This window comes from Armigeres subalbatus, chromosome 2, assembly GCF_024139115.2.
Source record: "Armigeres subalbatus isolate Guangzhou_Male chromosome 2, GZ_Asu_2, whole genome shotgun sequence".
In the NCBI taxonomy this organism is placed as follows: Eukaryota; Metazoa; Arthropoda; class Insecta; order Diptera; family Culicidae; genus Armigeres; species Armigeres subalbatus.
In genome coordinates, this window is record NC_085140.1 from 416885617 (window position 1) to 416902535 (window position 16919).

The 16919-nt window shown below is 38.7% G+C and overlaps 2 protein-coding genes across 2 annotated transcripts in view; one reads left to right on the plus strand and one right to left on the minus strand.

Annotated features, from left to right (window-relative positions):
* LOC134213413 (uncharacterized) overlaps positions 1–16919 on the plus strand; it is a 391718-nt gene that overhangs the window by 209477 nt on the left and 165322 nt on the right. The window lies entirely within an intron of this gene.
* Positions 14545–15951, minus strand: LOC134217700 (leucine-rich repeat-containing G-protein coupled receptor 4-like). Its single transcript, XM_062696511.1, has 2 exons — positions 15896–15951; positions 14545–15830 (listed from the first exon to the last, which is right to left on the minus strand). The coding sequence occupies exons 1-2, from the start codon at positions 15931–15933 to the stop codon at positions 14636–14638; spliced, it is 1233 nt and encodes a 410-aa protein (XP_062552495.1). The 5' UTR covers positions 15934–15951; the 3' UTR covers positions 14545–14635.

The window sequence follows — 16919 nt, forward strand, 5'->3', positions numbered from 1 at the left end:
GGCGAAAGTCAATCGGTATAATATTAGAAGAAAATAATAACTTCATCTAAATTTTAATTGGCCAGAAAATACCATGTTCTTGGATATTTGAAAGCTAAACTAGAAAATTGATACAAACAAATATAGGGGAACTGCTCCTGGACTTCATGTCATGGCTCTGATATTCATCCTATCAAAAACAAAGCAATGAAAAGGAATTTGGTTTGTTTATCATTTTTGTGATTTTTTTCCAGCAATGAGCACGCTAGTTGACAATAAAGCGATGAATTTGGTGCCGCATTTCTTTGCTTAGCGATGAGATGAATATAGTTCAGTGAGATGGAGATCGGAACAGTTACCCTCTTTGATTTCATTTAGCTTAAATAAGTTGGCACTTTTTTAGACAATGCACCACTGTGCATCAGTCGCTACTGCATTCAAACATCAAAGGTAGAAATACGGGTACAAAAAATCCAGATTTACTCACCGTACGATTTGCATAAGTGTAAAGTTATGTTTTCCTAAACGCATTACACAATCGAAATCGCGCACAGCACAGAGCATACGGTGGGTGGACTTTCCTTTTCGGGGCTTTACGAAACCCCTAATCCAGCTCCCGTTGCAGGCTCTGGGCAGGCCGAGCCTTCTATTTTTCCACACACGCGAGCGCAAATGCTTGACTTTCTAAGTAGCGCTGCGATCGACGACGGTCGGAAATTGAGAATTTCCTGATACCGTAATGGTTTTTTTTTCTTCTGCTCTTCGGATAGACGGCATCAACATCAGCTCCATTCGACAGCTAATTAGCATTTAGTATAGTTTCACCCACTCTTCAGAAACAATGGGACGAGAAGACTGATGAGTTGATGTCGATGTCATATAGGGAATACAAGAAAAAGAAAATTAGATGAGAACGACCATTTGGCAGTCATTAGCTAGTGTTAGAAGAAGCGTCAATATTTGAAAGCAATTAGGCGTATCTTTTATGAGGTTAAACGAACCTGCCCGATCTTGCTCGGGCTGTTTTTCTTCGACATGTCAATCGTTTAATTGATTGCAGAATCGCACTCGTCTAGATTGATTTTAGTTCGACCTTGATGGTTTTCTTCAGAACTAATGAAAACGTAGTATTTTTACATTTGTTCAACTTTTCCAGCGAAATGTTATAAGTTTTATATATTTAAACACAGCTGATCTCAAAACAAATCGATTCGTGAGAAAATCTTGCAAATCGGTTCATCCGTTCGTGAGTTATAATGCCTCAAAGGAAAAGCAAACTAATTTTTATAATTTTATTTAAGATTATGGATTATGATTATCCACAGATTTTTCATACTATTTCGGTGAATGCTTGCTTTGTCTTTTGTACTAATTCATACATTCACGATTGGAACCGATTGTATTTTTATCAAATACGAGTGCAATTATTCATCTCAAAGACTACCAACAGTAGTAAAACCTCTGTGGAACCATCAAAGTAAATATAAATTAAGCAAAACAAATGAAATGACGCATTGCTCAACCCATCGCAAACAGCAACCAACCAGTCAACGGTCTCGGTCAAATATGTCTCCGCATCCAAGTAGTAGGACGTAAAGATAACAGAATTTAAACTAATCTCATCACTGTACTTCATCCCGGGCGGCGCACTACGGCTTTATACCTACCAAGATTCTGTAAACTGATATCTAGATATTACGCCCTCCGGGACACCATGCGATGAACGTGCGTGAGGTTGGTACATATTTCTTGCTCTCGATTTACGCAAGGGCTGGCTGGGCGGACGCACACAAGAGGTAGGGGAGCTCACCAGATGAACGATCAAGAAACGTCATCTACCTCGAGGCAACGTATTATGTCGGTCGAGCGTAATGTAGGTCTCGATGTCAAGTCGTGTACGGGTACGGCTATATAGCGGAGAAGAACATCTCAATTCAACAGATGAGGACACTGGACACACAAGAAGCACTGATGCTCCAATGTAACCATCAACCAGAGCCACTTATAATGAGAGCATTGTGTCGGTCCTTTTTCTTATCTTCGTTTTGTATGCAGTTAGTTAAACGTTGTGGGTAGGACCTGAAACCGCGCGGATATGTCATCAGAATACAATGACGGGTTGAGGCAATCTGTTTGCATAGATTAAATACATACGGAGATCAGGGGTGGTGGTAGTTTTGTGGCTTCAGATAGAATACGCAGTGAAAATATGGGAATTATGATTACAGTGAGCGAGTTTGTTACAGATATTCAGATTCTCGATTAAGTATAGGATCTGGAGGAAGTTTTTTTCTGGCGGGAGTGCCCTTGGGACATTTTTTTTAACTGGTGCACCACAGTAACAATTGACACCGAGCGGCTTTATGTAATGACTGCACTTTCGAACGATGTCAGGCCATTTGGTCGAGTACCATTTAGCCAAATTCTATGTGACAGAATGCTGTTTGGCCGAATACGTGAAATTTGATGAAGTAAGAAGTGATATATGAGACAGAAGGAAAAAGGAAAAAGAAAAAAATAGGGAAAGAAAAAATCAAGAAAAGCTGCAAGAGCGACTTTTTTACCTTCTGAAGCTTTTTATCGAAAATTGTCCGTTTTGAAAAGCAAATTGATTGATTTACATATTCACATATTCATTCCATTATTTTAACCAAGACCGACGAATGCAGACAACTCGAACTTTAGCCAATCGTTTGGAATATCCCTCAAGATTGCATTGAGGTGAAATCCAACGATTGTATCGCGAAAGGCACCATCACATCTGAGGAATAAAAATACGTTTTTTCTGTTAAATAGTGGTTCTGAAAAGGACCGATATGCTTTAGGAAGCACCTTTTTAATGACTAACAACGAGGAAGACTACTGAATTACATTTACTTTTCTGAAAGATTATCATCATTACAATTCAATATCGGATATTCAATATCTTGAAGCAAAAATTGAGAAAATTCATCGTGATTCATGTGTGATTCTTTGAACTTAATTAAACAACCACGCGTCCACCATTTATTTCTAGTGCAAGTGTGTGATTTTGCACCACCTGCGCTTTGCCTCAGGTCTTTTGGACCATCTCCTACTTAACAAACATATGCGAAAAATCCAAAATACCATTAGAGTCAAACCGAGGTTTTCACATTACTGTCATTATTAATATAACATTAAATTTATCGTTACATGATAGTCGGAGGCGTAAAACTTACGAAAGACAATTCCGAACTTTATGATTTGGCCAAAATTTTGGCACAGGGTTCGTAATTTTCGTTTCCTTGATACAACATCAAGAGATTTCCGGGTTGATGGAGAATCTTTTTTTGGAGCTAGTAGTGAAAAACAACTTACCAACCTCTCTTATCTGTAGAGTGATTATTATTACCAGACTAAGGCCGCCCCATTTGGCTCGGTCCATGGCTGCACTTCGCCAACAACGCAGTCTGAGGATGGTCCGCAAATCGTCATCCACCTGATTGATCCACCTTGCCTGCTGTGCACCTCTGGCTACGTGCCCGGCCTACCGCAGTCTTCCGATTTTTGCGGTGTGAACGATGGATGGTTCTCCCAACAGCTGATGCAGCTCGTGGTTGATTCCCCTCCTCTACGTACCGTCCGCCATCTGCACCCCACCATAGATGGTACGCAGCACTTTCCTTTCGAAAACTCCCAGAGCGCGTTGGTCCTCCACGAGCATCGTCCAGGTCTCGTGTCCGTAGAGTACTACCGGTCTAATCAGCGTTTTGTAGATAGTCAGTTTGGTACGGCGGCGTACTCTATTCGATCGAAGCGTTTTGCGGAGTCCAAAGTAGGTACGATTTCCTGCCATGATGTGTCTCCCAATTTCTCTGCTGGTATCGTTATCGGCGGTCACTAGTGAGCCCAAGTACACTTATTCTTCAACCACCTCGATTTCGTCACCATCGATAGAAACTCATGGTGGGTGGCTTACATTGACCTCTCTTGATCTTCTTCCTATCATGTACTTCGTCTTCGACGTGTTGATGACTAGTCCAATCCGTTTAGCTTCGCTTTACAGTCTGATGTAGGCTTCCTCCATCCTCTCAAAGTTACGTGCCATGATATCAATGTCGTCGGCGAAACCAAATAACTGGACGGACTTCGTGAAAATCGTACCACTCGTGTAAATCCCTGCCCCTCGTATTACTCCCTCCAAAGCGACGTTGAATAGCAGACACGAAAGATCATCACCTTGCCGTAACCCTCTGCGCGTTTCGAAGGGACTCGAGAATGCTACTGAAACTCGAACTACGCACAACACCCGATCCATCGTCGCCTTGATCAACCGTATCAGTTTATCCGGAAGTCCGTTTTCGTGCATTAGCTGCCACAGCTGGTCCCGATCGAATGTATCATATGCTGCTTTGAAGTCGATAAATAGATGATGTGTGGGCACGTTCTGCAATATCTGACGTACGGCCTGGTATTGCCTCACAAAATAATTGATGTTAGTCGGTGGCATAACATTTGGAGTAGTAGAGTGAACCTACAAGATCAACCAAAATCGTGCCTAATTGATGAATTTATTTTTTCGTTTTATCACAATTTCGTTATCCGACCTCCATACTGAAATTACAAAAATTTTAGAACAGGATTGGAATCTCGAACATCAACAATTCGCTTGATCCCGAATTAATTTGGGTGTCAAAAGATGGCTTTAAACATTTCTTTGAAATGCTGTACTCAGACAAATGTAATACCCAATAGCATACTAATAGATGGGTCGCCTTGATTCAGCTCTTCGAAAACAAGCAATCTTTAAATCTTATGGATATGGTGAGTGATGAGAATACCATCACCTTACCATAACCGTAACGAAGCCTCAAGAGATGAGCTCTTTCCCACAGATGTTTGAAGCGTCCTCCAGTTCGATTGCTTGTGAAACATGTGCTTATGCGATCTTGTTTTTGGAAGAGCTCAGTTTTTTATCCTTGAATGCAGATACATATGTTCGACTACACCCTTTATACCTTTCTAACAAGCGAGTTAAGTTGGGTGCAGTGGAGTAGGAAATCATTTGAATGGACCTCAGTACCGCAGTGAACACAGTTCAGTGGGAATTGGTGATTGGGAATTAAAGTTACTGCAATACGTTATTAATGGAATTAATATAAAAGCTCCGGAAAAGAAATCGAGACTTTAAATTTAATTAAATTCCAAGAAATCCCAATCAAATATAAAACATCTCCACCTTCCATTTGAATAAAATTCTGAAAAATAACAGAACAAAGTTGTACTGAAAGGCTATCATTTTACTACGAAAACAAACTTTTTATAGAAGCCTCGAAGACCCATTGTGTTATATACTCATCGACTCAGCTCGACTAGCGGAAATTATTGGAACTTTTGGGTTAGATTCGAGGGGTAGAGCTTCGTCTTAGTTAATGAATTATTAAGGGAAAAATTTCTAATTGGATGTAAGATACGATCTTTTTTCGTTCGTTCCCGAATCTAGCTGTTTTACTTTGGTAAGTGATGCGATCTCTGGAAGGGTATTATATTAAATGCGAATTGAAAACGCGAACTAATTGATGTACTTTACGAATCACACAAAGCAGTACAAATTATCTAAGATAGCGTGACCATTCTGCTTGCTAATCGATGTTCTGCGTCCCATACGAAGCATGGTCAGTCCTCACACATCAATTTACTTTCCGACCGAACAAAACACAAATAAAAACCCGGAGCTCGCGGAAGTTTTGCGTCCGATTCGAAACAAGATTAATCGCGCACTGATTGATTTACTTTCTGACCGCACAAAACAGAACCTTATTTCTAACTCTACCAAAAGCTCTGGGTCCGATACGAAACACAACCGATCGCGCTCTGATGGATTTACTTTCCGACCGATCAAAACAGAACTGATTAATTGGATCTCGTTAACGTTCTGTGTCCGATACGAAATACGATTAAACGCGCACTGATTGAATTACTTTGCGACCGTACAAAACGGAACACTAATGTCCCGGATCTCGCGAAAGTTCTGCGTTTGATATGAAACATGATCGATCTCGTAATAAATATTTACTTTCGGACCACTATTTCATGTCAATTCAATCAATAATGCTAAAAACTGCATAGTTTTAGTGTTTCAGGAAATTTTGCCTACTTGGCACAAAGTGTATTTAAAAGAAAATCATTTCAAGTTGTTTGGTCATGTCACCGTTTTTAGAATGTGAACTCGATTAAACTGTAGCCACGCCCAACGCAATGGGAGTAAATTTTCCTAGCCCCGTGAAACGCAATACAAAATAAACACTCAAGCTAACTTCTTCAAATTGCAACATTTATTCTACCATTCGGGTTGGACTACTTTTATCGGTACGCTAATTTTCAGGATTTTCGGCTTTCAGTCACATGAAAATGTTGATAATTTCAAATCATTGCCAACGTTTCGATCCGGGGGTTTGGATCTTCATCAGGGCTCGAGATTAATCAACCTGTCTATTGAAGTGTGGGTCACACGATGAACTGTCAGGTGGGTTGGGGTAAACTGCACTAGGTTCATTTGTCCCAGCACCATAAACAAGATGGGTGGGTGGTGATGGGCACTACCGGTACGGAATGGAAAATAAGCTCACATGCCTGCGCAGCCCGAGCAGCACAAGTCAGACAAAAACGGTTGCAACAACTTGATTGTGACTAAATCTGGTCACATATCAGTTGCAGTAACTTATGTCAAACATATGTGCTGCTAGGGAGGGCTTTCACGTTGCGTACGATGTTTTGGGATTCCGCCAACAAGATGGTGACGATTTCCTCCTACCAAGTTGTGGCGATGGCGGCCAATTGGATTTGCCGCAAATGCTGCAGTTTAGCGCACAGCGATGGAGATCGAGCTCGAACGATATGGCCGAAACTAAAGATACGGAGGAAGTGGCGGCTGGATGGAAGGCTGCCGATTTCGGAATCGAGTTCCGTTCCTTCAAGCTAGTAGCTTCCTTTCACTAGCGACCCGGCTTCGCGTACCTTTCCGGTTCACCGAGGGAGGAATAAAAGAAAAACTACTAACTGTCGGTTCGGGCTCGGTCCTGCATTATTGACGACGTACGGAGACCGCACTCTCGGGAATGATCCACGAGAATTTTTGTACGTTTCACTCATTAACGTTATGTTCGCGGAATTCAAAAATACGTCGTAATGACGTCTGCACGGTAACTATTATTCAAAACTAGCCAAACTCAACTTAAAATACTGAAAAACTTCGTAGCCCTCTCGCAAACACTTCTAGTCACCAGCTGTTTATATAGCGAAATGATCGAGTTCTTGTCCTATTTTTATAAAAAAAAGCTTATCCTTTGAAAAGTCGTCAGTTATATTAAATTTGCGCCAAGTAAAATTGAAATGGCGACAAAGAGTGCACGACTATAATATATGGTTCAACACACCATTTTCTTCATAACTTTTGAACGCAATGACCGATCATGATTATATTCAATTGACCTAATATTCACTAGAGTTAAAAAGTACCCCATTCTACTACAGTATTGTAAAAAAAAGATGATTAGTTTATTTTCTAAATCACTTTTTGTTTTGACGCGGGGCCTAGCCCCTCCATGATAGGTCTTTTTACCCTACTGCTTCCAATCGCAATAAGATAAATAAATGTTCAGTGAGATGAAAATGGAAGCTGTTCCCATTGTTATCAATTCTACCCTTAACGGGCTCAAAAGGTCACATCAATATACAAAGCGATTGCGATTTTATATAAAAGCTATTACAATTTGTTTTGCAAACGAATTTTTCATCAGCAAGAAAATCTCAGTTATTTATAATGCCATTTAATTAAAGACTAATTATTTAACGTCGATAAATATAAACATGTGTACTTCTAGAAGTAGACATTTTCAAGAACTATGAGAAAGATTCGTTTAAATTTTAATGTAGGAATTACCATGTGGGTGAATAAATACGACTTTCTTATACACCAATTTGTCTTATGCCACATGTTTCCAAAAAATCGATAAATCTTATAATGGGAAGAGATACAAAAATTCAAAGACAAACACGAGTCTTTATATCAGAAAGTGCTTTAGTAACTATGTTGTAGAAGGAGGAAGGAATCAGGCTGAGCGTTACAGTTCATACACCCAACCGGCGGTTGTTGGATTTTCTAACAATTCTATATAAGAATCTAACAAATCCTGTACAAGAAATGGGCATATGCGAAATTGTTGGATTGTTATACAAAAAATGTAAGCTCTCCAACAAATATTGTTGGAAATGCTAACAAAATTGTTAGATTCTTATACAATACTTGTATAAGAATCTTATACAGGTTTTGGTAGATTCTTATACAGTATTGTTAGAAAATCTAACATCCGCCGGTTGGGAGACAAAAAAAACCAAAACTTTCATATAAAAAGTGTTACGAGGGAGACGGTGGTGGTCCAAAAACGCAAAATTTACGTTACGTAATTTGTGGGTTCGTTCAACTAAGAAGATAATTCCACTCCAAGTGAAATTTAAAATAAAATAGCTATAGCTACAAAACTGTTTTTTATTTTAATCATTTGTTGCAAAGACAATAATATTACCCGGAAATTTCATAGACTGGCCGTAGATTTGAACATAGCCACCTTCAACATGGTATTGAGTAATTCTCGCTGAAACCGGGCCACTATTTACACGAGGTTTTTAAAAATGCCTAAATTTATATTCTTTCGAAAGCTTTCGGCAAGTATATTAAGGATCCGAATTAAATTCTTCAGAAAGATGAACCCCTCGTTAGTTATACACGAAATTATTTTAATGGACCCCTCGATTTTTGTCAATTCTTGATTCACCAAAACTAGCATAACTCCAACATTTCTCAACCGATCGTAGAAATCAGCATATTGTTGGAAAGAGGAAGAGTGCATCCTCAATTTGCAATAGTAAAAATGGAAGCAGCCATATTGAATTTGGCCGCCATCTTGGATTTCTTTTTGAAAACTATTTTTTCGCCAGGTTTGCAACCACCGATTTTGAATGTTAATACATCGTAGGAAAGCTTAGCTTATATTGTGTATTGTGTCAAAAAATATCAGGTGTATGTTTTTTCTATCAAAAGTTATGTACTATTTACCAATACCAAAATTCTTTAATTATTTAATACAATAACTTGAAAACGGCTCCGTTATGCTCAAAACTTTTTAGCCCTTCAAATAAAGTACTGTAGTAGATATGCTTTTAATTTTTGAAACATATTTGGCTTAGAATAGTGTATGACATCAAGGAACTGACGTCGTAGTATCAAATTAACCAAAAAAATTAATGTTCTTTGGTCAGATGGGCCTTCAAAAAATAATTTGGTAAATCGTACATAACTTTTGATAGAAAAAACATACATCTGAGATTTTTTGACACAATGCACAATATAGGCTAAGCCTTCCATCGGTGTACTAATATTCAAAATCGGTGGTTGCAAACCTGGCGAAAAAATAGTTTTCAAAAGGAAATCCAAGATGGGGGCCAAATTCAATATGGCTGCTTCTATTTTTACTATTGCAAATTGAGGATGCACTCTTCCTTTTTCCAACAATATGCTGATTTCTACGATTGGTTGAGAAATGTTGGAGCTATGCTAGTTTTGGTGAATCAAGAATTGACAAAAATCGAGGGGTCCATTAAAATGATTTCGTGTATAACTAACGAGGGGTTCATCTTTCTGAAGAATTTAATTCGGATCCTTAATATACTTGCCGAAAGCTTTCGAAAGAATATAAATTTTGGCATTTTTAAAAACCTCGTGTAAATAGTGGCCCGGTTTCAGCGAGAATGACTCATTGCTCAGTAACCTCACATTTAAGCGCCAGGCTAAGAAAGGTTCCATGAGCCTCGATTTTTGTTCTATTTTTTATGAGCATCATCGTGATATTTGAATACAAATATGGTGACTTGGTCTAGAAAACTTACGGGTAGTTACTGTAGTTGTTTAGTCAATACTAAGCTTCGAAATGGCAACTTTTGTATTGTATTTTGTATTTTTATTCTATTCTTTCGTCTAACTTTTTTAAAAGAACTAAATTTAACTCGAAATTAAAAATTTAAAAAATCGTGCTGCATTCCAATTTTGGCCCGGAATGGAAAGCTGATTTGTCAGATTTTGACCCAACATCAGGGCGATTCTTGAAGCCGGTTCACACTGCAGCACTTATTAGATTTTTTTAAATCGATTTTCAAAATAGTTTGACCTGACTTCAGATAAAAAAAATGGAATGGTTCTTGATACAATGAAAGTGAGATTATTTACCTGGTTGAATTTCATGCACAAAACAAATCTAAACAGTTCGCCAGAAAAATGTCTCAACATTTTTCAACAATTCTTCTTGTTTTGTAGCAGACTGTTTGTTCAGTGCTGCGTGAGAGTTTCGTTCCGTCCTTTAAACAGCATTTGCATGATATTTTTCATTTAGTCTCGAGCGCAGTGCAAACAGCAATGAATCGAATTAATCACCTGTGGATCAAAGCCTTGAGAATGTGCAAGCTGTTGATATTGATTCCTTAGTCTTATTCTTCAAATTGACCGCTTCCGTAAAAAAATCGATGGATCGATTATGTATTTTTTAGGGGCCCTCCTTAGCCGTGCGGTAAGACGCGCGGCTACAAAGCAAGACCATGCTGAGGGTGGCTGGGTTCGATTCCCGGTGCCGGTCTAGACAATTTTCGGATTGGAAATTGTCTCGACTTCCCTGGGCATAAAAGTATCATCGTGCTAGCCTCATGATATACGAATGCAAAAAATGGTAACTTGGCTTAGAAACCTCGCAGTTAATAACTGTGGAAGTGCTTAATGAACACTAAGCTGTGAGGCGGCTCTGTCCCAGTGTGGGGATGTAATGCCAATAAGAAGAAGGAAGAAGAATGTAATTTATTTTAAGGGTCTGTCTCATTTGGAGAATTAAACTTAAAAGTGACAGTTCGAAAATTAAAAAAATCACCTGGTTATAAGAATGGCTGTTGCCACCCAGCAATTCCAATAAGACATCGATGAAAAATGATTCGATTTCTGTCAAAAGTAATCTTGCACCGCGAGCAGAGTTATTCGATAATTATTGAAATGTCTCTTTTAAGTTTAATTTAAGTTTAGTTCTCCAAATGAAACAGACACTATGTCAACTTTTCTGACGAATCCATACCTTCGACACTATTTTTAAAATTTAAAACAATAAATCCAAAAAGTGCTATTTTACAAGTCAACGAAAAAGCGTCATTTAGAACTGCGAAAATAAAAAAATCGCACTTTCAAATTGATATAACTTTTTACCGCGACAATGTGAAGGTCTGAAACTTGTTCACTTTTCCTATTTAATAGAAATCTATGTTCCTGAGCGTTGACCTACTTTGTACGTTCCTGAAGGGCACCAAAGAAACTCACACTAACTTGTTCGGGTCATATTGACCCGGATTTGACTTAGCAATATCTCAGGCATTTCTCAGCCAAATTCACATGTTTATATATCCAAAATAATCGTCAGCTCATAAATTTTCCGAAACTGATTGTTGATCGGCCACATCTACATTCTGTAATTGTCGGAGGAAGGATCGTCAGTTGGCCACATTTATATGGACGAAAATTGCACACGAATATCGTGCATGGACGATTTTATTGCTGTTTTTTTTTTTCTCAAAAATGTACCCAACACAAATAGAGTTGACGAATAATAAATGCAGACAATATTTCTACAGCTGTTCTAGGTTCTCCATGGGGCCCTCCTTAGCCGTGCGGTAAGATGCGCGGCTACAAAGCAAGACCATGCTGAGGGTGGCTGGGTTCGATTCCCGGTGCCGGTCTAGGCAATTTTCGGATTGGAAATTGTCTCGACTTCCCTGGGCATAAAAGTATCATCATGTTAGCCTCATGATATACGAATGCAGAAATGGTAACTTGGATTAGAAACCTCGCAGTTAATAACTGTGGAAGTGCTTAATGAACACTAAGCTACCAGTCTCTGGTCTACCAGGTCAATTAAGCTTGGTACGAAACCAATAGCACCCCATGATGTCCATATAGGTCATGTGCATGATTCACAATCTAGATATGTACAAAACGGATGTTCTACGTTCTCCAAACCATTCTGGAGTTCAGAAGAATTGGTCTACCAAGTCAACCGGGCTCAATAAAAAGCCAATAGCAACCCATGGTGTCCATATAGGCCCTTAGAGGCCATGTGTATGATTTACGATCTAGATATGTCCAAGCCGGATGTTTTAAGTTCTCCAAATCATTCTGGAGTTCAGACCAATTGACCTCCGTTCCTGAGTTGTTCGAAATAACTAAATTGGTTATGACGAGAAGAACTCAAAGAGTGAAACAGAACTGCGATAAAAAATCAAATTCGACTAGATGCTGATGTCATATTAGAAACATAAAGATAGTACTCTTCGATAGAAACACTTTCCACGCGCGACGGTATGTGAGCAAATGAAACCACCTTTCTTTTGACAGTGGAGAGATTCCACGCTGACAGTCTTCCCTTCCTTTTCATACGGAAGCTTGGCAGAATGTAAGTCGTTCGATTTATATCGTTACCAATTCTGTCATTCTGTCAATTATCCTGTCATACATACAGTGGTGTTCGGAATAATAGCAACAAAACATATATTTGTACCGCTCATAAAAAAATCTACTCCTCCGCTTATTTTTAGTTGCAACGAAAAATACGCGCCAGATAGTCGCCTAAGAAAAACATGCAACCAGAAAAAAGCTACCGTCCTGGAGGTGACAATTGGTCAAATGGGGGTGAGAATGGGTCACTGTTTCAACTACATAGAATGCATGTAGAATAGATTTAATGTATCTGAGGGCAAGAAAACTAAATTATGAGAGACCGTTTACTGTCGGTAAGGGCGCTGACCCCATTCTCATTACCTAGACCCATTGTCGCCCACGATGACGGTATTTCGTAATTTTTGAAAATTTGGCCAAGTGGTGGATTCTGGTGCCTTGAAAAATAATCACTCAACAAATGGATTTTAAAATTCAATTTCGATTGATATTTTTATTTTATTTGTCTATTGGAATTTTGTTTGCATGATTCTTAATATTGTATTAGAATTTTCTTATTATTTTTACAAAATGCCATACTCTAAAAAGCTTATTTTGATTCAAGAAGCAGTAAAAAACTGTAGAATGTAAGTCGTTCTCCAACACGCAAGAAAATTGACCAATTAATTGTATGTGCAATTTCTCATACGTTGCTGAAATATCCATTCTCATCAATTTGATGTGATACTCATGACCATCATTCTTGCGGCACATACCTTGTATTTGAACAAGGCTCGAATTCAATGGCATTAAGAATGCTTCCTGGAAATTACCCACCAACAGATCTGTGACCGAATCGTAGGAACAGGAATGAAAAAAATGGCGTCGGAGAGAATTTATAGTACTGAAGCTAGCAAAGGATTTATTTTTGTGATTATATGGAACTGGTAAGTGTTTTCTCATTTTATTTCATTGTATTTAATATAAGTCTTAAAGCATTCGGCTTGGTATTCGATTAATTTCAGAAAATAGTTGCCATATTGAAATATGCCAAATGAACTGAAGACGACAATATCAATGAGTTTACCACTGCCGCTGGAATGAAAATATTCAGATCATCCGGCGGATCGCGTACTTCTCTTCCAGCTAAACTTCCAGTAGGGTTGCGTTGAAAGACCTGTAGCAAAAAGTTAATCGTCTCCTATGTGATGGAGGTGAGAAGTGCAACGCCTTAGGGAATATTTCGCGGAATAGAAACACACATTTTTTAGTAATTTCCAACTTAAAAACTAAGAATAAAAGGCCGTGTCTGCCTTCCACAAAATATGCTGATAACAATAATTTAGATTCCGCTTCCGCCGCTTCCGTGGGCATTTATGAGTCGTTTCACTTTTCCCGGCAGCTCCAGTGGAATTGCACAATGAAAGGTAAATTGAATCATTACTGCATATTACTATTTTCTTTTTCTGTGAATTAAATATAAATACATTTAATTATCTTACTGTCGTGTTTTTATTGGCATAGTAAACAAAAAATTAAGAAAACAAGAAATGAAACCAGCGATTAAAATCATTGATTAAATAAATATATTTCATTGGTGAATACTTTCAAAAGTATGTGTCATCTTTATGGATTCCATGTAATACACAAATTAATTCGATGAAAGTAAAATTAGGAGGAGATTCATTGACTTCCCACATACATTTCATTGGGCAAACCCCATTGCAAAAATCCATGTGGGTAGGCACATACATCTAATGATCGATTTTTCTTGAGTGAACGAAAAGATGAAAAAAGTATCAATATTTTTTTGATTAGTAAATTATATTGAGAATTTATTGGAATGCCTTCACTTGTCATAAGACGAGTTCGTACTATCTCATTTAAATAGTTTCACCACTTGACTCATTTCTTTGTTATTATTACATTTATTTTCGTTGGAGTATTTTAGCCCTCTATCCCCTAATCGCACTGAGTGGGATGGATTTAATCTAAACTTGACGCAGCTTTTATCGTTACTAAACGCGAAGTATCGCTAAGCTGTTCTTTCTTTAACTCTTCAGGTTGACTTTTTTGAACAATATAAATATAAGACACCAGTAACCAATCGCATGCTATATTTGCCAAAAGATAAAAAAAAAGATGATGAAATACATTTTCAGTCGAACTAAAACGCCTTCAGACCACTCGCTGATCGACAACGCCAATCACCTTCTCCAGCTTTTCGTTGGTCATTTCGAGCTTCTCGTAGAGAATAGAATTTTGAAATTTTAGCATCTGCACTTTTCGGTCCAGCGTGTCCACCAAATTGAAGTCAATGTTTCCTCCATTGCAGCAAATGTCCGCCACCTTGTGCTCGCAATAGTGATCTCTTTCTTTCACTTTGATAGTCACTTTGTTACTAATCGTTTCCAGCTTCAAACAACTCCAGCGGTTTCCAACTGGAACGAAAACCAATTCTTTGGTAAAACTTTCCGGGAAGTTGTTGATCGCGACTAGGCTATTATCGTAAACATTGAAATATTTCAATGCCGGCATCTTCCAGTACAGCATATCCAACTCCTTCAACCCACACCCAATCATCTCCAGCTTTTCCAAACTTGACAAATGAACCGGCTCCATGGTGCTTATTTGAAGCTTGTTTCCACTGAGAACCAACTTTTTCAAGTGATTTAACCCGTTGAAGTGACTCATCTCCAGGAACGCAATTTGATTCGAATGCAAGTTCAAACTTTCCAACGTTTTTAATCTCCGAATGCTCACCGGTACTTTCTGCAGACTATTTTCCGCCAAATACAACTCCTTCAAATTAGGCAGATTTAACGCTTCCGGAATGATCAACTGCTCTACCCTGTCGTAACTTAAATCCAAAGTTTTCAACTTTACCAATCCGTGCAACTGTCGCATGTTGAATTTGGGCAGATCGTTGTGCCGAATCGATAGCTCTTCCAAATGGGTCAACCTGATGAAATTATTCGGAAACGTCTTGCGATAGATACCGTCCAAACTGAAATTCAGCAACTCATAGTTGCTGTCCTTGTCGATGATCACCTCCGATATGTTACTGTTCTTTATTTCAATACTGCTGAGCGTTGGTTTCAGAAACAACTTTGTCATCGTGCAATGTTCCACCGCGAAATGTTGAACACTTTTCATTTTGAACAGCAAGGTTGGCGAGAGGTACGATACGTTGAAGTTCCGCAAATAGATTTTGGTCACTTCGGGAAAGTTGATATCTTCAGACGATTCCTCCAGGTCCACATCCTCGATCAGGCACCACGATTCGGGCTCATCCTGCCAGAACGCTTCCGGCTTTTCTGTGCAGACCAAATTGCGTGCCAGTAGCTCCTGCGGTGCAATGCTGAACAGGATTCTGATGATAAAGACAGGTCATTCGATATCATGCTTTCCTATTGACTTTAAATGGATATGACTTACGTTACGAGCAACATGGGTCCCACAATTTTGTGTGACATGGTCAGCTTGGATCTAGCTCAACGACTGATCGCTGGAGAAGTGCGTTATATGGATTGTTTGCAATCCGTTGGATGAGTTCGTTACGCTCCTTAATCACTGGGAATTGGTTCCTTTGTGTTCTTAACGATGCACAACGAAGTGGCTCGATCATACGCGTGCTTGCACACTATGTTCGAGAGTTTTCAGTTGATGGCATTCAGCACTGAATTCGGAGATTTTTCAGGTTACTACATATATTCAGCTATACTTCGTTGATCAAAAGACTTTTGCATGATACAATACAATAGTCAGGCTCGAATCGATTGAATTTGAGTTCGATTTCAGATGGAAACAGGAAAAAGAATACCATCTTGTAAAAGTTAATATTACAATTTGAAATGTCGATTGTACATTGGATTCAATGTTTCAATGGAATGAACTCAATTCGTCTGATGAGGCTACATTAAAAGTATATTAATAATTAAAAAATAGTCGATGATTCAAAAAAATACGAGTGTCAAATTTTGTTATGCATGATATTCCTTTTGAATTCTAAGAAAAAACAAACATCTGCATCATCGTGCCCCAGAAAAACTATTTTCAATAACCAATAAATTCCTGCCGAACTGTACCGTATTGAACATCCATGAAGGGGTGGTGGCTGGTAAGCTCATTAGTACGTTATACCAAACAAAACCGAGAGAACTCCTCTGCAGAAGCGAGGTTACGGTACATGTATCAAATAAACATGCAAATGCGCTTCGGGGATGTTCCGTTAGGTGTACTGGCCTGGTGCTGTAGTATCTACGGGTGTTGCGAGCGTAGCAGAAATGGAATAACAACTCAAACCAAATTTGAAGTACTAACGATTGAGTACATGCAGTTGAAATGACTCGCCCGGTTACCACACTTACTTCTAAGCCGGTTTAACGTTCAATGCGTTGATGTAACTGTTTCCGTCTGGCACTCGGCAGACAAGGTGATTCCTATCGATTTGAATGGTGGT